The sequence below is a fragment of the Neocloeon triangulifer genome, unplaced genomic scaffold (genome assembly GCF_031216515.1).
Source record: "Neocloeon triangulifer isolate White Clay Creek 2 clone unplaced genomic scaffold, ASM3121651v1 ptg000001l, whole genome shotgun sequence".
Classification (NCBI taxonomy): Eukaryota; Metazoa; Arthropoda; class Insecta; order Ephemeroptera; family Baetidae; genus Neocloeon; species Neocloeon triangulifer.
The window spans coordinates 4,643,499-4,659,918 of record NW_026775544.1 but is presented as its reverse complement, the minus strand read 5'-3'; the positions used below and the strand labels follow the sequence as shown (position 1 = coordinate 4,659,918).

Genomic DNA, 16,420 nt, shown 5'->3' with positions numbered 1-16,420 from the left:
GGTAACATTGTATCATACACAATCCAAGTCCAGCAAATTAGATTAATTATACTTTTCATTTTGAGAAAGATAAAAAGTATTTTAGTTTTATTTTTTTTGTTATTTTTTTATTTGCTTTTTCATTTTTTGTAATTATATACTATTGATTACATCTTTAACGTGTTCATTACAACTAGTTGATTTAAGCTTAGGGTACCAATACCAATGGTTCAGGCCAAATCATTCAGTCATTTTAATTGCAGTTCCATTTTCATTAAGCACACACACTACATAAATAATGTGCTGAATATCGACTTCAAACTTTGTTTCACCAGATACGAGACTTCATTTAGTGATACTCGTGAATAGTCTGCTTCGAAAGAAAACATTTACCCATCATTTACTGGGCGCTTAGAGCAACAAAAATCTTATTTTTAATCAGTTATGGTTTTTAAAATGATGAAGTGAAGTAGAAAAATAAAAGAAATGAAGAACTCGCTTGTGAGTGTGAATTGCTGTTTAACTGCAACGACTGTTATCGGCATCTTAATATAAAAGATGAAAGTAAGTTAACTTAGTGGAGAGCAAACTCAAAAGTGACGCAGGATTTCCTGCACAAGTACGAGAAAACAACCAAAGCCAAGTTTGGGGGCTCCTTCTCAACAGAGCCTTGTAGTCCAAGATGCAAGTATGTGCATCAGCGTCGGAGATTCACACTTGCGTGCAGATGAGGCATCAACCAACCTCAATCAGTCTTCGATGTGCAGGAGGTTGGTTGTCTATTGCCTCCTCCTTTTGGAAGGTGGCTGCGAAAAGTCTGGCTGACCCGAAATGGGGTTAGGAGTCTGCAATTCGGACTCCTGCTGAAAAGAAATCAGATTTTGCTATAAGAAGCAATAATCGGCTAACTCATTATATTGCTAGCACAAGGGTTAATTTTATTGAATAACCCATTGAAGTAATCCTCCCAGAATAGCACAATTTGAACATGTTTATCCCGGGCGAAATCTCAAGCGAATGTCCTCAATTATCTTTTTGTATAGCATTGTATAATTTAAAGACCACTTACCACTAGACTTTCAAGTGTTGCACCGGACAAGTCCGAGTCGAACAGAGCCGAGTTCTCAACAGCAGACGAATCATTGTTTTCATCAGCCAAGTCAAAGAGAGTGGGGTTGTAGGCAATCATCTCGTTGCCCATGTCCTTATCCTGGGCAGGCAAGCCCATGTTCAAGGAGAGAGGGTCATCAGCAAATAGCTGAAGCAAAATAAAAAATATTTCAAATAAGACACAGAATTTTGTAATAAAAGAATCAATTGAAAACTTTGACACTCACCGAAAGCAGGGTGTTAGCGTCAAGACTGTAGTTGTCTCCCTGCAGAAGCTCTTTGAGACCTTCGAGGTCATTCTGCACTTGGTCGACATGATTGTCAAGCTCCTCCCTGGAAACACAGAGGAAGTAATTTTGAGAAACATGGCAACAAAATTCAAAATTGTAGCAAGCTGCATTTATATCTTATTTACACACATTATAGGAAAGGTGAAACACCGAAGCCTTTTTAAAATTACTTGTTAGCAATTTACGGAACGGTTAGAGCATTAACTTATACATCGATTACAGCGTAATTGAAAAAAGCTTTCAATTGCGAGTTCATTAATACCTGTGATGCACTTATCTCTGCGCTCAATTACAAAACCTGTTTGAGTCGCTCAATGCGGGAGTGCAAACATTAAGGTACTAATGCCATAAGCTTTGCGGCTCATCAAAAATAAAAATAAAACACCAAACATGCCACTAATACATTTGCTCTGGGCAGAATAGGAAATATAGTCACGGGCAATAATAGAAATGGTGTATCATTAAATCTTACCTGCATTGTTCTAACAAAATAATACTAATTCACCTTACAGTGGTGTAGGAAAAAGCATGCAGTTTGGCACAAAGTGTGCAAGCAAGCGCATCAACCTTTTTATGTGAAATGTGAAACATACGTCTTAAAGTAATTCTGAATGACCAAAAAGTGGCCTTTCAAGAACCACGTTTTCATAATTCCAACGGAGACAAGAGATACCATGAAAGACACACAATTGTTTTTGCCTCCTTCAAAAGGAATGCAAAAGCCACGGGTCATTGAAGAAAAGGGACCCTTTCAACTTTTAACGTGCATCATCAACATGAAATCTTGTGTCTGGGGCCGGCTTGGTTAGACCTACCCCAGGGGGTGATCCCCCCACCTGGTGATTGACGCCTGAGACTCGTCCGATGTGTTGAACATTACGTTGCCGCCGTTGCTGGGAATGGCCAAGTCCGATATCCTTTTTTTCAATTCCTCCTTGCTCTCCTGTTGTGGTGCGGCATGGGAGGAAGCACTACTGTCCTCAAGGAGCAAGTCTGGTGGGTTCAAAGTTTGGGCGCTCTCGAAAGACAAACCGAGCTCCGAGGGACTGAAAAAGGCCTGTATTTATCGCACTGTCTGGCCATTGTCAGCTTACATTTCGGAAAATAAGAAAATACAAAAATCGGAAAAAAATGTTTAAAAATGGCCCGTGGGGTCCACTTGATTTGTTGTTATCTAAAGAAAATTCATGGGTATTTGCAGTCAATAACTCACCTTGGGGGTTCAGCTGGAGAGGGAGCACCAAGTTCTTCTTCCTCCTCCTCATCTTCTTCATCAAGGTCTCTCGTATCAGGAACAATATACTCCTGACTTGGGTCCAGTTCATGAATGGTAGGACCTCCCTTTCCGTCCTGTAAAATTTACGAAAAAAAAAATTTACTTTAACTTGTATTTATTTATGGCTAGTATAGATAGGAATTTTAACAATTAAAACTTTCTCAAGATAAATTAAATAGGGTATTTATTAAAATTGAAAAGCTATCAAAAACAAATTAAAACCAAACACTTACATTCGACTTCACCGTGTCCTCCATGAAGGCAGGTGAGACGGGGGCACTGATGGAGATGTGCGAGTCTGAGGTAGATGTCGAAGGAGAGCCCTCGCCATGGCTGTGCTTGTGGTGTTTGTGGTGATGATGGTGGTGGTGGTGGTCTTTGTCGTTCAGCATCAGGGGTGGTACTCGGCGCTTCACATTCAATCTATTGGGCGACTGCACCACCGTCAGCAAGAACTGGATCAGCTGTTTAGCAACAAAAATGTTTATAAATGAATTGCAAATTGGATAAAGGCAGAACAAGTGTAGAAAAAATTTCCTAAATTAAAAAAAAAAATTGTTTTTTTTCTATCTATCATAAATATATAAGAATCGAAATTAATTTTAATTTGGAGATTTAAAATAAGATGACTTGGGCTTTCTGTAAGTATGTTTAAAATTTAAATTCAAGTGTGGACAAGTGAGGCTACACAACCACAAATAATGTAACCGACCATCCCAAAATACTTGTCAAAATTTAAGTAAAATGGAGTGGGGGTATTAATATCAATCTTAAATTTTATGATGTTAAACATTTCACCTTCATAGTATTAGCTCCAAATGGGGTCCAATTAAAGTAGATTGGGACATAGGTCAATTTTTAATGATAAGAAAACAAAACTCATGACTAATTTATAAAAATAGATTTGCAATCAATACCATTAATCTTTGTTAACTCATTTGGGTACGACTTCAAAGTCGTGCCCTAGGTTATACACTAGACAGACATATTATTGAACAAATATATTTTATCTTCATTTTATTTTGTTTGATTTTCTTGGCATTAATTAAAAATTTCTGTTGTAAGTTCAAATCAAGCATGTTACAGGAAATTTTTTACTCACTTTGTTGACAATCTGCTGCTGTTTCAAGTGCTTCTGCCTGAGGACCGCCAATTCCCTCCACAGAGCTTCATTTTCCCTCTTCATTGCACCCAACTTGCCGTCCAGTGATTCTTGGCGGCCTTTGACCTGCTTCACGTCTCCCAGCACCTTGTTTAGAGCCTCGGGGCAACTCCTGGAGCTTCCGCGACCAGGCTCAGCGATCTTCCTTTTGATCCGCTCCAACAATTGTGGTTGCTGGCGGACGAAGAAGGGGTGGGCGAACTCCATCTCATCGCGATCCACTTTCAGGCCGCCGGCCTCAACGTTCACTTTTTTGTGAAATCCATCTGTTCGAAAGAGGAAAGTTAGAAAAATATATTATTAGAGTAAAATTTTAAGGAAAAGATTTAGTTTTGTTAATTTTTTGGCAGCGTTTAATTTAGCAGAGGGACCAATTTGGTTTGATAAAACTAGGTCAGTTTTGTTTTTTAAACATCAGCCGGGAGAGCGGTTCTCATCTTACATAATATTTTTAGTAAATAACTTACACATATTCAACTGCCTGACGAAACTGGCCATGTTGTTGTGTTTGTAGTATAGGGGCAGCAACTCCCTGCAGAATTGCGCTTGGTTGTGGATGATGAAGCTGTCCCCAGCCTGAAAAAGTAGAAACGATTTATACAATTAAATTTAGGAATAGAAATAGACAATAGGCGAGTCGGCCATTATGTTGGGTGCGGTTACTTGTAAGAACGAACGTCATAAACGCAGCTCATGTAACGACAGACAATTATGAAAAAAAATAAAAATAATAAAAACGGTGGCGGCTATTAGATAATACTACGACGCAGCAAATTGATCCCCGCGCACCGCAGGCGAATGTCACGACGAAGGTTACGCCTCCCTGTTAGACCAAAGTAAAGTTGCCGACATTACGCAACTTTTGGATTTGGCCCAATTTAATTCCCCCGTAGAGATCGCGCCGATTAATTAATAAAGTTTGAAGCAGCACGGTGACCCCGGCAATGGAAATAGAAATTACTCCGAAGATGGACAAAATTAGCCCTGAAAGGAAAGGGGCGCCGAGCTGGTTGGCCGTGATTTTCAAAAATATGTATTTTTAAATTCCCGTGCAATTCGAAAAATGATCTCACCTCACTCCAGCAAATGAGTTCGTCAAAGTCGGTGTCCTCGACCAGTTTCCACAGCTTGGCCAGGAAGGCCGGCACGTTGGTGCTCACCTCGCTAATCGAGTGCATGGCACTGCTGGTGCGGCTGTTCCGTTTGCGGTCCAACTTCAGCAACGTAGCAAATGGCTGCGATTCGAAAGTACTGCGCGACTGGCGTTTCGGTTGGCGTCGGCGATCCAATTTGCAAGCAATGGTGCCCAGCTAGACTCGACTCGCGCTTGGCAACTCTGACTTCACTCGCGGACGAGGACGCTGCGTTTTGCAACTGCGACCAACTTCGGCAATGCCTTCAAAAACGTGCAGGATGTTTTGATTCCAATGGCTCGCTTTAGATTTCCGTCTTTGCTTCTGCGCTGCCTCTCGGAACAACTGTTAAACGAAACGATGAATGACGTCAGGCAGCCGGCCACCTCTCTTTATAACCTCGCTCCAAACCCCCGACCAATCAGAGAGCTCAAATCGCACGACTCCAGGTGCCCGCGCACTTTTGACTAGAAAATTTGGGAGGGTTCCAGAATTGCTTTCACCCCCTGACCTGTCTCAAAATTTTGTGAATGGGGTGTGACGTCACAGCCTTAACTGTGCACTATTTTCCCTAGTTTGTTGTAATAAATCTTGAACATCGTTCAACCGTTTGAACGCCTTCCGCCACAGTGTAGCGAATCACTGGCATACACGCTTTGGTCGCATGATCATGTTCAATAACGTACTATGTTTAGAGGGGGATGGTTTGTTTCTAAATTTTAAAATGTTATTGCAGTGAAAAAATAAATTAATTCTTAAATATTTAATATGTTTTCAATTTTATTCTCAATTAAAATATTGGACAAAAATAAAAAGCTAAAGAAAAGTTTTAAAATAATTATATTTTCTTTTGAACTATATATTTTTACTGTAATTACGGTGCACACAGTGATTTCCATTCGAAGCAATACGATCATAATATATCGTTCAGGTGCATAAGAAATCCAAGCATTACTTTAGAATAAAGCTAAAAATTTAAAATCATAGAAAATAACAATTAAAACAGCCTTTCCAAATAATCCATTATAAATTGTTATAATTATTGGCTCTGTAATTTGTGGTGCTCGGAAAGCCACATAAATAGCAAAAATAATTGGACAGTTTCAGCGACTATGAATATTTTATAATTTTAGAATGTGGTAAGATGGTTATATCATGTCTTCGACTTTGGGCGGATCGTACTTGACTGGCTTGTGTTCGTTCATATCACAAACATCGTGGCCCTCTTTAAAACAACGACCGCAGTACAAGTCGCCAGCACAGCCGGGACATCTCAGGGTAGCATCTTCGTTGCAGATGCAGCACCAAGGCACCTCCTCCTGTTTAATTAAAAATTGCAACATTTCACAATTAAAATGATATCTAACAATATTACCGAAACGTGATCACTGATCACTTCTTCGTCGGAAACTTCCGAATCATCAACTCTCAGTTTTTCCTTCAATGCAATCTTTGCAACAATCTAAAAAATAAATAGATAATAATTATTTTTTCGCCTCTCAGAAAATAATCTGTCTGGTTGCCTTATTGACTATTTCCAATTCTTCTTCGTCATCGATTTCCTCTGTCTTTGCACCGCCTTCAGATTGAATTTTCTTAATCAGAGCCTCAGGATCAGAGGGGTCCTCTGCAGCTGCCTCTTCCTCCATTTTCACATCTTCGGATAGAGGATCTGATCCAGCTTTCAGTCTCGCCAAACGAGACTCGATGTCAGCCTGCCAGCTGGTCTCGTAGCTTTTCTTCAGAGCTGCTTCTTCCTCCATCTGTTTAATCAAATCTCGGGTTTGCTCCTCACCACTTTTACTTGGCAGAGATGAGACGTCTGATTTTTTTTTTTAATTAAATTTGTCTATTTTCCAATATTTTCTACAAATTTACCAAACGAATGGTGCTTTGGGGCGTGGTGCATTCCCTGCAGTTTGGCAAGCCTCTCTTCAATTTCTTCTACGGAAGGAGCAGCTGTCAGCCTTTGCCTTAACTTCTGGAGACGACCTCTGAGCTCAATCTCAGACGGAGCCTCGGCAGGATTTTTGTTTGGCTGGCTTAGATTTTGCAAGGCCGCTGGCATCTGATGGGCGTACACGGTGACCGGAGGCCTTGATGGATCTTCTAAGTTTTCGAGTCTCCTGCATAAAAATGAATAATTGTCTCTGGAATTAAATTAATATAATCCAACGAACTTGAGGAAAATGTCAGGTGGAGGCCTAGCCAGAGGTTTGTTCTTCGACTTCTCACTGCAGTTCTTGCAGACCAGCGATTTCATGCCTACTGCTTCAAACTTGAGGCACCTGCTGCAGAACGAAAAACCACATCCTGGACAACCAACCTGAAATTGCGAAGAAAAAAAGCATATAATATGTAGGAAGTGTTTTCATGGGAATTTCTATTTGTTTCTCACTTCTTTTTTCATGAAGCCAAACTTGGCAGAACAAGTCGAGCACGACATTTAGCCTTTCAATGAATTTTTTAACAAAGAAGTGGAAAAATAATGCCTGAAATAATAATCAAATGCGATATTTTGCGAAAATAGCCGCAATATCACCCTGAATCTCCAACTCCCTGAACTCCCGACCAAAACAATGTACATCAATGAGTCATAGCCGAATCAGCCAATAACAGAGCTCTAGAGTTGACAAGCGTTTCCATTGGTCAATTTTAAACTATGTTGGCGCGTTGGAAAATATTTACCCATAATGCTCATCACCTGTATATTTTGTATTATGTAATGAGATTTCTTTTCCCTCCGCATAAAATGATAAAATCGTATACTTGTGGCACTTGTGCTGAATAACTTATTTACTAGTTATACTATCCTATTGAGACTCAACTCGAGACTAATAAATCGAATAAATCATACCATATGTGTGAATAATTCAATTTGATAAGTGGCAATAATTTCTATTTTTTTTATTTTGAAGTGAAAATTTTTATAAATATTTTAATCAACTTGAAAATCTACTTTTGTAACGCACATAATATGATATTAATTTATCTCTAAGCTCTCAAATAACAATTATTCATTAATTTAAATTCTACCATCTTATAACAGTGAGAAAAGCTTCTATTTTTTTTCGTTTTAATTAATTATTTCTCAATCACACTTGCATCGTAAGCAGAGAGGATGGAGGAGGAGCAACTAGTCGGAGAGTGGCGGCGGACTTTAGCTCTCGGTCTATAGATAACACGCTTGAGATCTTGGCTCGACATTTGCGAGCTCTTTCGGTTCTCGCCTGTCACCAGAGATGAAGCAGCGCGTGGCTGTAATCGGCGCCGGAGCCGCAGGGCTGGCGGCTGCACGCCAAGTCAGCGCCAGGGCCGACGAGTTCGAGTGCGTTGTCTTCGAAATGTCTGACCAGGTCGGTGGCACTTGGGTTTACACAGACCAGGTGGGAAAGGACGAATTCGGACTTCCTGTCCATTCCAGCATGTACAAAAGTCTCAGGTACTATACGTCGGATATTTTTGGGACAAAAAGTTACAATTATAAAAAACTTTTTCTTTAGGACTAATTTGCCAAAAGAGGTGATGGGCTATCCAGACTACCCGATACCCGAGCAGCAAAAGTCTTATTTGTATGCGAGGGAAATTCTGCAATTTTTGAATGATTACGCCGATCATTTTGGAGTTCGCAAATTGATCAAGGTTTGATATTTGAATATAAAAAAGTAAAATGTTAAAAAAAAGCAAAATTTACAGTTCCGTCATCACGTTGAAAAGATCAAACCAGTGTCAGGAGGAGTGAAAGAGGCCTGGGAGGTGACATTCAAAAACCTGCTCGCAAACAAATCGGAGACACAGATTTTTGACGCTATCATGATTTGCAATGGGTAAATTCATTTTTCGTTATTCTCTAAAAAAAAATTGGAGCAGACTTTTTAAGCCGGGGGCAAATTACAAGTTACACGCGAGAGAGTTGAATGCAATTATCATAAAAATTCCATCAAACAAGTTCTCTATTTGCGCACGCGAAACTCATTTTGCAATGTGGCACACAGAGACATACAAGGCAAAGTATGTATTTATTATTCTTCGCGCAACTCTCATTCTGTAATCAGAGACGAAAGATAAAACAAGCGTGGATCCTTGAGGGAGATGCTGTGCGGACTTATCGCGCTCCCAATGGCCAGTCAGTCGCGTCACACAATAACATCTATCAATGAAGCGGCCTGCAAGCAATTAGCTTAGCCTTGGGCTCGAATAAATAAGACACAGGAAATCCCTACAGAAAATCAGCCTTGTTAAAAAATCGAAAAAGCGATAAACAATAATTAAGAGCAATGGAATTTAATGCGGATTGCACAAAATCTTGAAAATGACACAGCAATCTTTTTTTTTTATTTAATTTTAGGCATTATAACACGCCATTCATTCCGGAGATTGAGGGCCAAGCCAAATTCTCTGGAAAAATTCTGCACAGCCACGACTACCGCGAGCCGTCCCCCTTTGTTGGCCAGCGAGTGGTGGTGGTCGGCGCTGGACCTTCGGGGATGGATTTGGCTCTTGAGATCGCGCGCAGCGCCAAAGAGGTGGTGCTCAGCCACCACAACCCCGACCCCATCAAAACCGTTTTCCCACCGAACGTGCGCCAAACCCCAGACATTATTCGCATGGATGGCAACAAAATCCATTTTAGAAATGGAACTAATGCTGAAGTCGATGTCATATTTTACTGCACAGGTTTTATTTAAAAATTAGGAAATTGAAATAAATATAAGAAGATTGATTTTTAAGGTTACTGCTATAGTTTTCCGTTCTTGGACAAGGAGGCAGGAGTTTATGTCAAAGACAATCACGTCCAGCCCCTGTACAAGCACCTAGTCCACATAAACAAACCTTCCATGTGCTTTGTTGGTCTGCCCTTTTACGTTTGCGCCTTCTCAATGTTTGACTTGCAGGTATGAAAATTTAGGTCATAAATATAAAGTTTTGAAATTCAAATTTTGTATTTTTTAGAGTCGATTTTTCATTAAAGTCTTGGATGGCTCATTAACACTACCCTCATCCGAGGATATGTTGGCTGAAATGGAGGCTGAAGCTAAGGATCGCAGGGAAAAAGGACTGGGACCCAGACAGGGACACATGATGGGACCAATGCAGGGTGATTATTACGAAGATTTGGCAAAAACTGCAGGAATCGAACCCCTGCCCCCCGTGCTGACCAAATTGCACAATGAAAGCTCGCAGCGATTTTTGGACGACTTGTGCAATTATCGAGAGGACGTCTACAGGATTGTTGACAGCGAAAAGTTTGTCCAAATTGCATGAATTTTGAATATAAAGAAAAATTGATTATATATTAGTTGGACCAAATTTTAATTTTAAAGAAAATAAATATGTGAGTAATAGCTTAGCTGACGCACTTGTTAATTAGCTATTCTGATATTTTTAAGAAAGTGACCTTGAATCTATTATTTCTTGCTTTCAAAGCAATCGAAAATAAGAATTCCCTTCTTGGGGTCATGATCCTCTGCTGAGACAAGTTTAAATATACTTCCTTGGAAATACATACAAATTATAATTAAAATGATTTGTACTTTAAAGATTGTTCAAAATTGAATTTGAGTGATGACTCCGAAGAAAAAAATTAGTCTTCAAAATAATTTTGACTAAATCCTTAAAATTCCATTTCGTCCTCACTCAACTGTAGATGAATGCAGTCTTCATCCTGATCGCTATCATCTTCATGTGTAAGTTCTTCCTCTTCCATGCAAGACTCTTGCACAATACCAGTCTGCATTGCAGTCTCTTCCAACTCAACAGCTTTGTCTTCACACTCTTCACAAGATTTTGGTTGTTGATCATTAGTCGCTGTGGCAGTGTCTTGACTCTTCTTGATAATGAGATTGTGGTTCTGCTCTATTTCACCCGATGCTTTTTCAACAGATTCTACTCCTATAAAAAATTATATATTTTAAAATTCACACATTTATGCTTAACATTGGAAAATATTTTACCTTCAGTAATTTTAAACTTTTTCAAAGCAGGCATTTCATTAGTAGCCTCACGTGGCTCATTTGAAACAGCAGGTACTTCATTCTGGTCTTCGCAGGTAATAGGCATAGGCGTAATATCACTGGATGCTCTAATAATTTCTGACACAATATCATAAGCTTGGATATTATCAGGCTCTTTGTTTGCCTCTCCACTCATTTCTTTAATTTCTGACGAGACGCAGACATTTGGAAAGTCCTGACTTTGAGTGCTTCCGCTAAAGGAGAAATTTTCAAGATTGTCCAGCAAAGAGAACAAAGTCTCTTCAGCTTCAAACTCAGCCTCAACAATTAACGATGGATTGCTCGAGTCCTCTGCAGAACTTTCGATTGAGATCATGACGGGCGCTTGAGATTCCTGGTAACACTGGTCACTAGAGTCTAAGCTTATTTCCTTGGCTAATTCATCAATGGACCGGCGCCTCTCCAGGCGGACAACTGGCTGCATATTTGAAGGCATTTTTCTTACCACCTCCGGAATGAACTTAGCGTACTGCAGTTTTCTCAACTCAAGCCACCTGATGAAAAAAATCATATTTTATAAAAGTGAAAATTATTAAATTTTTTACCTACGTGTCATAGGCCTGCATGTATTTCCGCTCCTGCTTAATCATCTCTTCCTCTTCCAGAGCTCTAGGCTCCCTTTTCGGCAGATGAACCACCATAGCCTTTTCATTCTTTGAGCTGGGAAGCAGGACCATTTCTACGTCAGAAGAAGAGCCAACTTCAAAGTCTTCCTCTGGTGACAAATCAAGATCATCATTTGACATAAACGCATCGTCCAGTAGAGGCAGATCTTCTTCATCCATGCTTGTTGACGAACTATTGCTAGAGGAACTCCTTTTGCGTTTATTTGACTTGGCAGCTCTAATGGCCTTACAGTTGATTGTGAGTTTTAACCCATCCAGAAGGGTGACCCCCTCAACTGGAGGTTTTGCAGGGACTACAGGTTGAGATTCTTCTTCATCACTACTTTCAGAGGAGAGCTCCAAATCTAGTGCTAGGAAGTTTGGAATAGGTGCAGGTTCTTTTTCAGACGATTCATCCGACAATGGAGAAGATGCTCTTTGAGATGGAATGTTATGGTCATCCATGTCCATCGGCAGGGACAGTCTTGCTTCACTTGGTAGTTTTGGTTTCAGCCTTTCAATCATTGTGTTTACTGGACGAGTCTTTGGTGAATGCTTGCATTTCAAATTAGTGGCAGTTTCTGGCAACTAAAATTAAAAAGGAAAAATAAATAACTAAATATAAGAAAATAAATATTCAATTTTTAAATAAAATTAAATTACCGAAATTACCTTTATATTTGGAGGAGCGATCTCGTTTTCTGTGGTTTCATATTCATTAACAGGAACATGATTTGGAAGGGACTGGACCCAACTTTCACACTGCTCCATCGGAGTGGGTTCGCCACCGATGAGAGGCATGCAGGGAAGACTTTTGGAGGTACCTTCCAGGGCAGACTTAAGCTTAGACGCATCTTCCAGCGTGAAGAGCCCAGGAATCTCCACTCCGTTTACATTGATAACCAGAGTGGATAAATGGCATAGAGGTGTCAACAACTCTGGCTCGTCTGGTTTCCACGACTGCAGAAAGTTCTGCAAGTTGATCGAAGGAGGCGAGTTCATGGTGGCAATAATGCCGGCAGTGGCGCTCGAATACTCCGAAAATCCACTTTCGGAATCTTTGGGCCCCTGCTGGGCGACGAGGCTTTTCTCATGGGTGTTCATCATCGCATTCGACGGTCTAAAGATATATTCAAATACAATTAAAATGATGACAATTTGACGAGAATAATTTGAAATTTTTAAACCTGATTTGTGGCGATGAAAAGAATGCAAGAGAGAATATTATAGCAATTAATCTTACAAAAAGATCACATAATCTCATTCAGAATATGCGCGAGTCGCCGGCACCCTCTGTAGAAAAAGATGATACAAATTACGAAATAAATGCACATAATTTCCTCTTCAAATTTAAGTATGAATATATAATAATAAATACTTAAAATAAAGACGAATACTCAATCGTCAGCATGCAGTGCCCGGCAGCGTAATTCTACATTTTCTACCGTCTTGCAACTCGAGTCAGACGGCTTCGATGATATAAGCAAGAGAGAAGACGAGAGATCGGAGAGATGACGAAAAGCCGCTCGAATTTGTTCTACGCAAACGCAAAATTCTTGCGACCAAGAGTAACATGACAGGAACGATCCTGCAAAATCCTGTTCGTCTCTCAATCAAACCATGCCCACTTCCATGCTGCTTTGCAATATATCTCCAATTCCATTTCTTGCATGCATGGAAAGTGGGGGGAGGTGTGAATTTTTTGTTTATTATCCTCTCGTGTTATAGTTATTATTTTTTATTTCTCTCGATTTTTAACATAAATTTTCCAAGAAATTCGTGAAACTTTTGTTGTGATGAAATGTAGAAGTTTAAATTTTTTTGTCTCTTGGTTAAAAATTAAGATGATTGATTTTCTTGTTCTTAAGAATAATTGGTTTAAAAAAATGAAGTGAAAAGTGAATATTTACTGTACCATTTTAGTTTATTAAAACGTGATGCGATTGAATTGCAAGGTTATTTTGCTGAACAAAATAAATATCAGCCGCAGAAGCAGGAAACAGCTAGTCCACCGCATTTTCTACAATTTCATGGCAAATATTCTGCAATTTTAAACTTGTCCCTAAAGAGGACTTTCTAATTTATAATGAAAACAATCTAGGAATTCAAAATCGGTAAATCATAACATTAATTGAATTACTATATTATACTATCGTGAACTATCTAGCTGTCAACCAAATCAAATCACAGATATACGAAAGGAAAGAATAAAGTAAGGACGGGTGTATGCTTTGAATAATCAAGGAGCATTAGCAAGAAAAAATAACACCCCGGAAATAGAAAATACATCATCAATAATTGTTATAAAATGCGTCATTTCAGCAAAACAAAATAATTAAATGCTTTCACTGACCAACTCCATTTTCATGCTCTTGCTTTCTTTATTTAAATACTTGAGTCACTTCAGCGTTCTTTCTTGTCCGACTCTGTTTTTTCCTCCTCGTCCTCCTCTTGTGCCTGCAGTGGCTCTTCAATGGTGAAAGGCCGAGACGATCTGTCCACAGTTTCAATTACAATTCGGTTGAAAATCTCACATCTGTCTGCGTATACATGATGACCAGCACCAGATATAATCTGTTCAAGAGGCAAAAATTATAAAAAAAGATATGAAAATTAAATAATAATAATAATAATTACTTGAACATTTAGGTACGATCCCTCTGGTCTTTTGGACCTGATGATTTCGCCGGCTGCATTGTCGACCCAAGACCTTGATCCATACAAGATCGACATGGGCACATCTTCCCTCAGGTGTTGGATTCTATTCAGCATAGGTCTCTTGGCCCATCCAAAACCTGTCATCATGGCATGAAAAGCTGACTCACCCCTGAAACAAAATTATTAATTCACAAAAGAAAAAATAACTATTTCAAGGGAAATTTTCCAATCAATTTCAATGTTATATATTATTCTTTTTTTACTAAAAAACATTTAGCAAAGTCAGACAATTCAGTAAGATTCCTTGACATTTTTGAAAAAAATTGATAAAAACTCACGTTGGAGATTGCGCATTGCACTGGTAAATGTACTGGCCAACAATTGAAGTGTCATCACCAAGAACAGGAGCAAATTTCCTCATAATGTCCGGTCTTGCTTTTTGAATCAACCACGGACCTAGACAGACAAAATTAAGTTAAATTTTAAGGCATTAAAAATGAGGGATACCTAATGGACCTGAGGCACGGACAGCCCATAGAGGATTCAGAGGACTGACCACAAAGGCGATGGCTTTGACCCAAATGGGTAGAGAGACTTTGTTGGATAAAACGTCATTGGGGCGCTCGGGAAAGCCCCACGGATCGGCCAAGATGAGGTGCTTCACTCTAAAATTTTCATACAAAAAAATAGCAGTGAGGTTCTAAAACTTTTGACATTTGGACTCATGACTCATTATATCCCTCAACAGAAAAAAGAAAAGTTTGTTGATATTGGATGATATGAAATTTATACACACTATATACTCACAAGTTCCCCCTCTGCCATAAATATTATTAAATTAGGGTCAACATAAAATATTGATAAGAATACCAATAAAAATGTGCACAAAACTTAAGCAAATTAAATTTAGTCGCAAAAAATTACATTATCCGCAATGATGATTTTGCTATTTAAAACAAAGTATACCAACCTGTCAGGGTAGGAAATTGAGTACGAGGTTGCCAGAAATGCACCCAAGCTGTGCCCTAGCAGGATCATGTCATTCAGCCTCACTTCGTGCCGCCACGCTTCGATCGCTTGGACCATTTGCTTCTCCGCAACTTCCGGATCGGTGGAAAAATTTGGCCTTGAACTTCTCGCAAAACCTAAATTTAGAAAATTACGTTTTAACCTTGTCTCAATAAATTGAGTTTGTGAATTAATCAGAGAGGCGCAATAAACAAGAATAGAAATTATTCTGCGTCAAAATTAATTTTTTTTTTTTTTACCTAAAAGATCGATGCAATACACCGGCCTCTGTTTTGCTATTGTGTCCAAATTCAAGACCCAGAGAGCCGAGCCAGACCCCATTCCGTGCAGCATGACAAGGGGAGTGCCCGGACAGTGCTCGTTGACACTGATTGTCCATATTTTGTCCTCGTTTCCGACGGCAGGTCCAATGTCAACATAGCAACCTCGGTACTCCGTCTTCAAAACTGAAAAACAAATTTTCAATTATTAAATTATTACTTAATTCAACCCTTTTTCAACAAATTAAATAAATTTTGTTAAAAATTATTACAAACCCGAAAAGATTTTCTTCTCCGCCTGTCTGAGCTTGTTGTGGGACACTGGTGACCACTTGAACCAACTCCAGAACCAACTGAAGAGTGCAAAAATCAATTCAAACACGGTTATATAACCCACCACAGCCCCACATAATGTGATCAATTTGCTGTTTGCGAAAAGCTCACCTCTCCTGGACTACTTCGTGCTCTTCGATCAGTCCCATTTTCCAGCCACTGGCATACCAACAATTGGGTCAAATAGTTGTCACTCGCCTTTATCTCTAAGGCCAGTGCTGGTGTTTGAACTGCGTCGATCTCCGTCAAAGATGTAGCAGCCTAATTTCTCTTTCTTTCGTTCAAGAGGAGGATTTTGTTTATCAAAATTGCGCACTCGCAAGGCCAAATGACGAAGCATGACGTTCAGCCACCAGCTGGACACTACGAATTGGCAACATAGGTGGCGCCGGGCGCGACGGAGCATGTGACGAAGTTAGGCAACCGGCCAGACGCACAGCAAGTGCCGGTTGCATAATACTGCAATTTACTGCAATAATTATCATCTGGCCGTAAGCCGTAAATATTCTAGTTTCTTTGATTGCCGAAAATAATACTTTGAATTAATTTCACGTTTAAAATATTACAGGCT

The 16,420-nt window shown here is 39.5% G+C and overlaps 5 protein-coding genes across 13 annotated transcripts; 1 reads left to right on the top strand and 4 right to left on the bottom strand.

The window, feature by feature from the left end:
- Positions 1-44: 44 nt before the first annotated feature.
- Positions 45-5,320, bottom strand: LOC132193258 (heat shock factor protein 1). Of its 5 annotated transcripts, none has more exons than XM_059613827.1 (9): positions 4,891-5,319; positions 4,285-4,393; positions 3,758-4,083; positions 2,889-3,119; positions 2,593-2,729; positions 2,195-2,425; positions 1,317-1,422; positions 1,049-1,237; positions 45-839 (listed from the first exon to the last, which is right to left on the bottom strand). In XM_059613827.1, the coding sequence occupies exons 1-9, from the start codon at positions 4,993-4,995 to the stop codon at positions 759-761; spliced, it is 1,515 nt and encodes a 504-aa protein (XP_059469810.1). In that variant the 5' UTR covers positions 4,996-5,319; the 3' UTR covers positions 45-758. The 5 variants fall into 5 exon arrangements, with proteins under 5 accessions (XP_059469810.1, XP_059469840.1, XP_059469819.1 ...); XM_059613836.1 differs by having other exon boundaries at positions 47-842; positions 2,216-2,425; XM_059613817.1 differs by having other exon boundaries at positions 50-842; positions 4,891-5,318.
- A 453-nt stretch (positions 5,321-5,773) lies between these two features.
- On the bottom strand, positions 5,774-7,544 carry LOC132193306 (abscission/NoCut checkpoint regulator). The gene is made up of 6 exons (XM_059613895.1): positions 7,349-7,544; positions 7,131-7,276; positions 6,829-7,076; positions 6,474-6,772; positions 6,326-6,412; positions 5,774-6,269 (listed from the first exon to the last, which is right to left on the bottom strand). Exons 1-6 carry the CDS (start codon positions 7,394-7,396, stop codon positions 6,099-6,101), a joined length of 999 nt encoding a protein of 332 aa, XP_059469878.1. The 5' UTR covers positions 7,397-7,544; the 3' UTR covers positions 5,774-6,098.
- A 613-nt stretch (positions 7,545-8,157) lies between these two features.
- On the top strand, positions 8,158-10,300 carry LOC132198650 (senecionine N-oxygenase). The gene is made up of 6 exons (XM_059622806.1): positions 8,158-8,392; positions 8,454-8,592; positions 8,647-8,777; positions 9,299-9,627; positions 9,682-9,845; positions 9,904-10,300. Exons 1-6 carry the CDS (start codon positions 8,193-8,195, stop codon positions 10,213-10,215), a joined length of 1,275 nt encoding a protein of 424 aa, XP_059478789.1. The 5' UTR covers positions 8,158-8,192; the 3' UTR covers positions 10,216-10,300.
- LOC132198618 (uncharacterized) lies at positions 9,321-13,355 on the bottom strand. Of its 4 annotated transcripts, none has more exons than XM_059622771.1 (6): positions 12,948-13,355; positions 12,813-12,862; positions 12,242-12,689; positions 11,514-12,157; positions 10,905-11,458; positions 9,321-10,842 (listed from the first exon to the last, which is right to left on the bottom strand). In XM_059622771.1, exons 3-6 carry the CDS (start codon positions 12,674-12,676, stop codon positions 10,565-10,567), a joined length of 1,911 nt encoding a protein of 636 aa, XP_059478754.1. In that variant the 5' UTR covers positions 12,677-12,689; positions 12,813-12,862; positions 12,948-13,355; the 3' UTR covers positions 9,321-10,564. The 4 variants fall into 4 exon arrangements, with proteins under 4 accessions (XP_059478754.1, XP_059478725.1, XP_059478735.1 ...); XM_059622742.1 differs by having other exon boundaries at positions 9,323-10,842; positions 12,757-12,862; XM_059622752.1 differs by having other exon boundaries at positions 9,323-10,842; positions 12,757-12,862; positions 12,952-13,068.
- A 119-nt stretch (positions 13,356-13,474) lies between these two features.
- LOC132198662 ((Lyso)-N-acylphosphatidylethanolamine lipase) lies at positions 13,475-16,186 on the bottom strand. Of its 2 annotated transcripts, none has more exons than XM_059622825.1 (8): positions 15,961-16,186; positions 15,793-15,857; positions 15,496-15,702; positions 15,198-15,372; positions 14,735-14,892; positions 14,566-14,683; positions 14,207-14,396; positions 13,475-14,143 (listed from the first exon to the last, which is right to left on the bottom strand). In XM_059622825.1, the coding sequence occupies exons 1-8, from the start codon at positions 15,996-15,998 to the stop codon at positions 13,973-13,975; spliced, it is 1,122 nt and encodes a 373-aa protein (XP_059478808.1). In that variant the 5' UTR covers positions 15,999-16,186; the 3' UTR covers positions 13,475-13,972. The 2 variants fall into 2 exon arrangements, with proteins under 2 accessions (XP_059478808.1, XP_059478800.1); XM_059622817.1 differs by having other exon boundaries at positions 15,793-15,869; positions 15,961-16,184.
- Positions 16,187-16,420: the final 234 nt, after the last annotated feature.

Excerpts from the sequence above, each read along its gene's own strand:
- LOC132198662 (XM_059622817.1), bottom strand. The coding sequence starts at position 15,998 with ATGGGACTGATCGAAGAGCACGAAGTAGTCCAGGAGAG. Across the intron at positions 15,870-15,960 it reads CACGAAGTAGTCCAGGAGAG|TTGGTTCTGGAGTTGGTTCA; the intron begins GTGAGCTTTTCG and ends TGCACTCTTCAG. Across the intron at positions 14,684-14,734 it reads CCGTGCCTCAGGTCCATTAG|GTCCGTGGTTGATTCAAAAA; the intron begins GTATCCCTCATT and ends TTGTCTGTCTAG.
- LOC132193258 (XM_059613817.1), bottom strand. The coding sequence starts at position 4,995 with ATGCACTCGATTAGCGAGGTGAGCACCAACGTGCCGGCCTTCCTGGCC. Across the intron at positions 3,120-3,757 it reads AGCAGCAGATTGTCAACAAA|CTGATCCAGTTCTTGCTGAC; the intron begins GTGAGTAAAAAA and ends GTTGCTAAACAG. Across the intron at positions 2,426-2,592 it reads TCTCCAGCTGAACCCCCAAG|TCCCTCGGAGCTCGGTTTGT; the intron begins GTGAGTTATTGA and ends GGCCTTTTTCAG.
- LOC132198618 (XM_059622742.1), bottom strand. The coding sequence starts at position 12,833 with ATGAGATTATGTGATCTTTTTGTAAGATTAATTGCTATAATATTCTCT. Across the intron at positions 11,459-11,513 it reads TACATGCAGGCCTATGACAC|GTGGCTTGAGTTGAGAAAAC; the intron begins GTAGGTAAAAAA and ends TTTTTTCATCAG. Across the intron at positions 10,843-10,904 it reads AAAGTTTAAAATTACTGAAG|GAGTAGAATCTGTTGAAAAA; the intron begins GTAAAATATTTT and ends AATTTTTTATAG.
- LOC132193306 (XM_059613895.1), bottom strand. The coding sequence starts at position 7,396 with ATGTCGTGCTCGACTTGTTCTGCCAAGTTTGGCTTCATGAAAAAAGAA. Across the intron at positions 7,077-7,130 it reads CCACCTGACATTTTCCTCAA|GAGACTCGAAAACTTAGAAG; the intron begins GTTCGTTGGATT and ends ATTTTTATGCAG. Across the intron at positions 6,773-6,828 it reads CCCAAAGCACCATTCGTTTG|ACGTCTCATCTCTGCCAAGT; the intron begins GTAAATTTGTAG and ends AAAAAAAATCAG.
- LOC132198650 (XM_059622806.1), top strand. The coding sequence starts at position 8,193 with ATGAAGCAGCGCGTGGCTGTAATCGGCGCCGGAGCCGCAGGGCTGGCG. Across the intron at positions 8,593-8,646 it reads GAGTTCGCAAATTGATCAAG|TTCCGTCATCACGTTGAAAA; the intron begins GTTTGATATTTG and ends CAAAATTTACAG. Across the intron at positions 9,846-9,903 it reads TCTCAATGTTTGACTTGCAG|AGTCGATTTTTCATTAAAGT; the intron begins GTATGAAAATTT and ends TGTATTTTTTAG.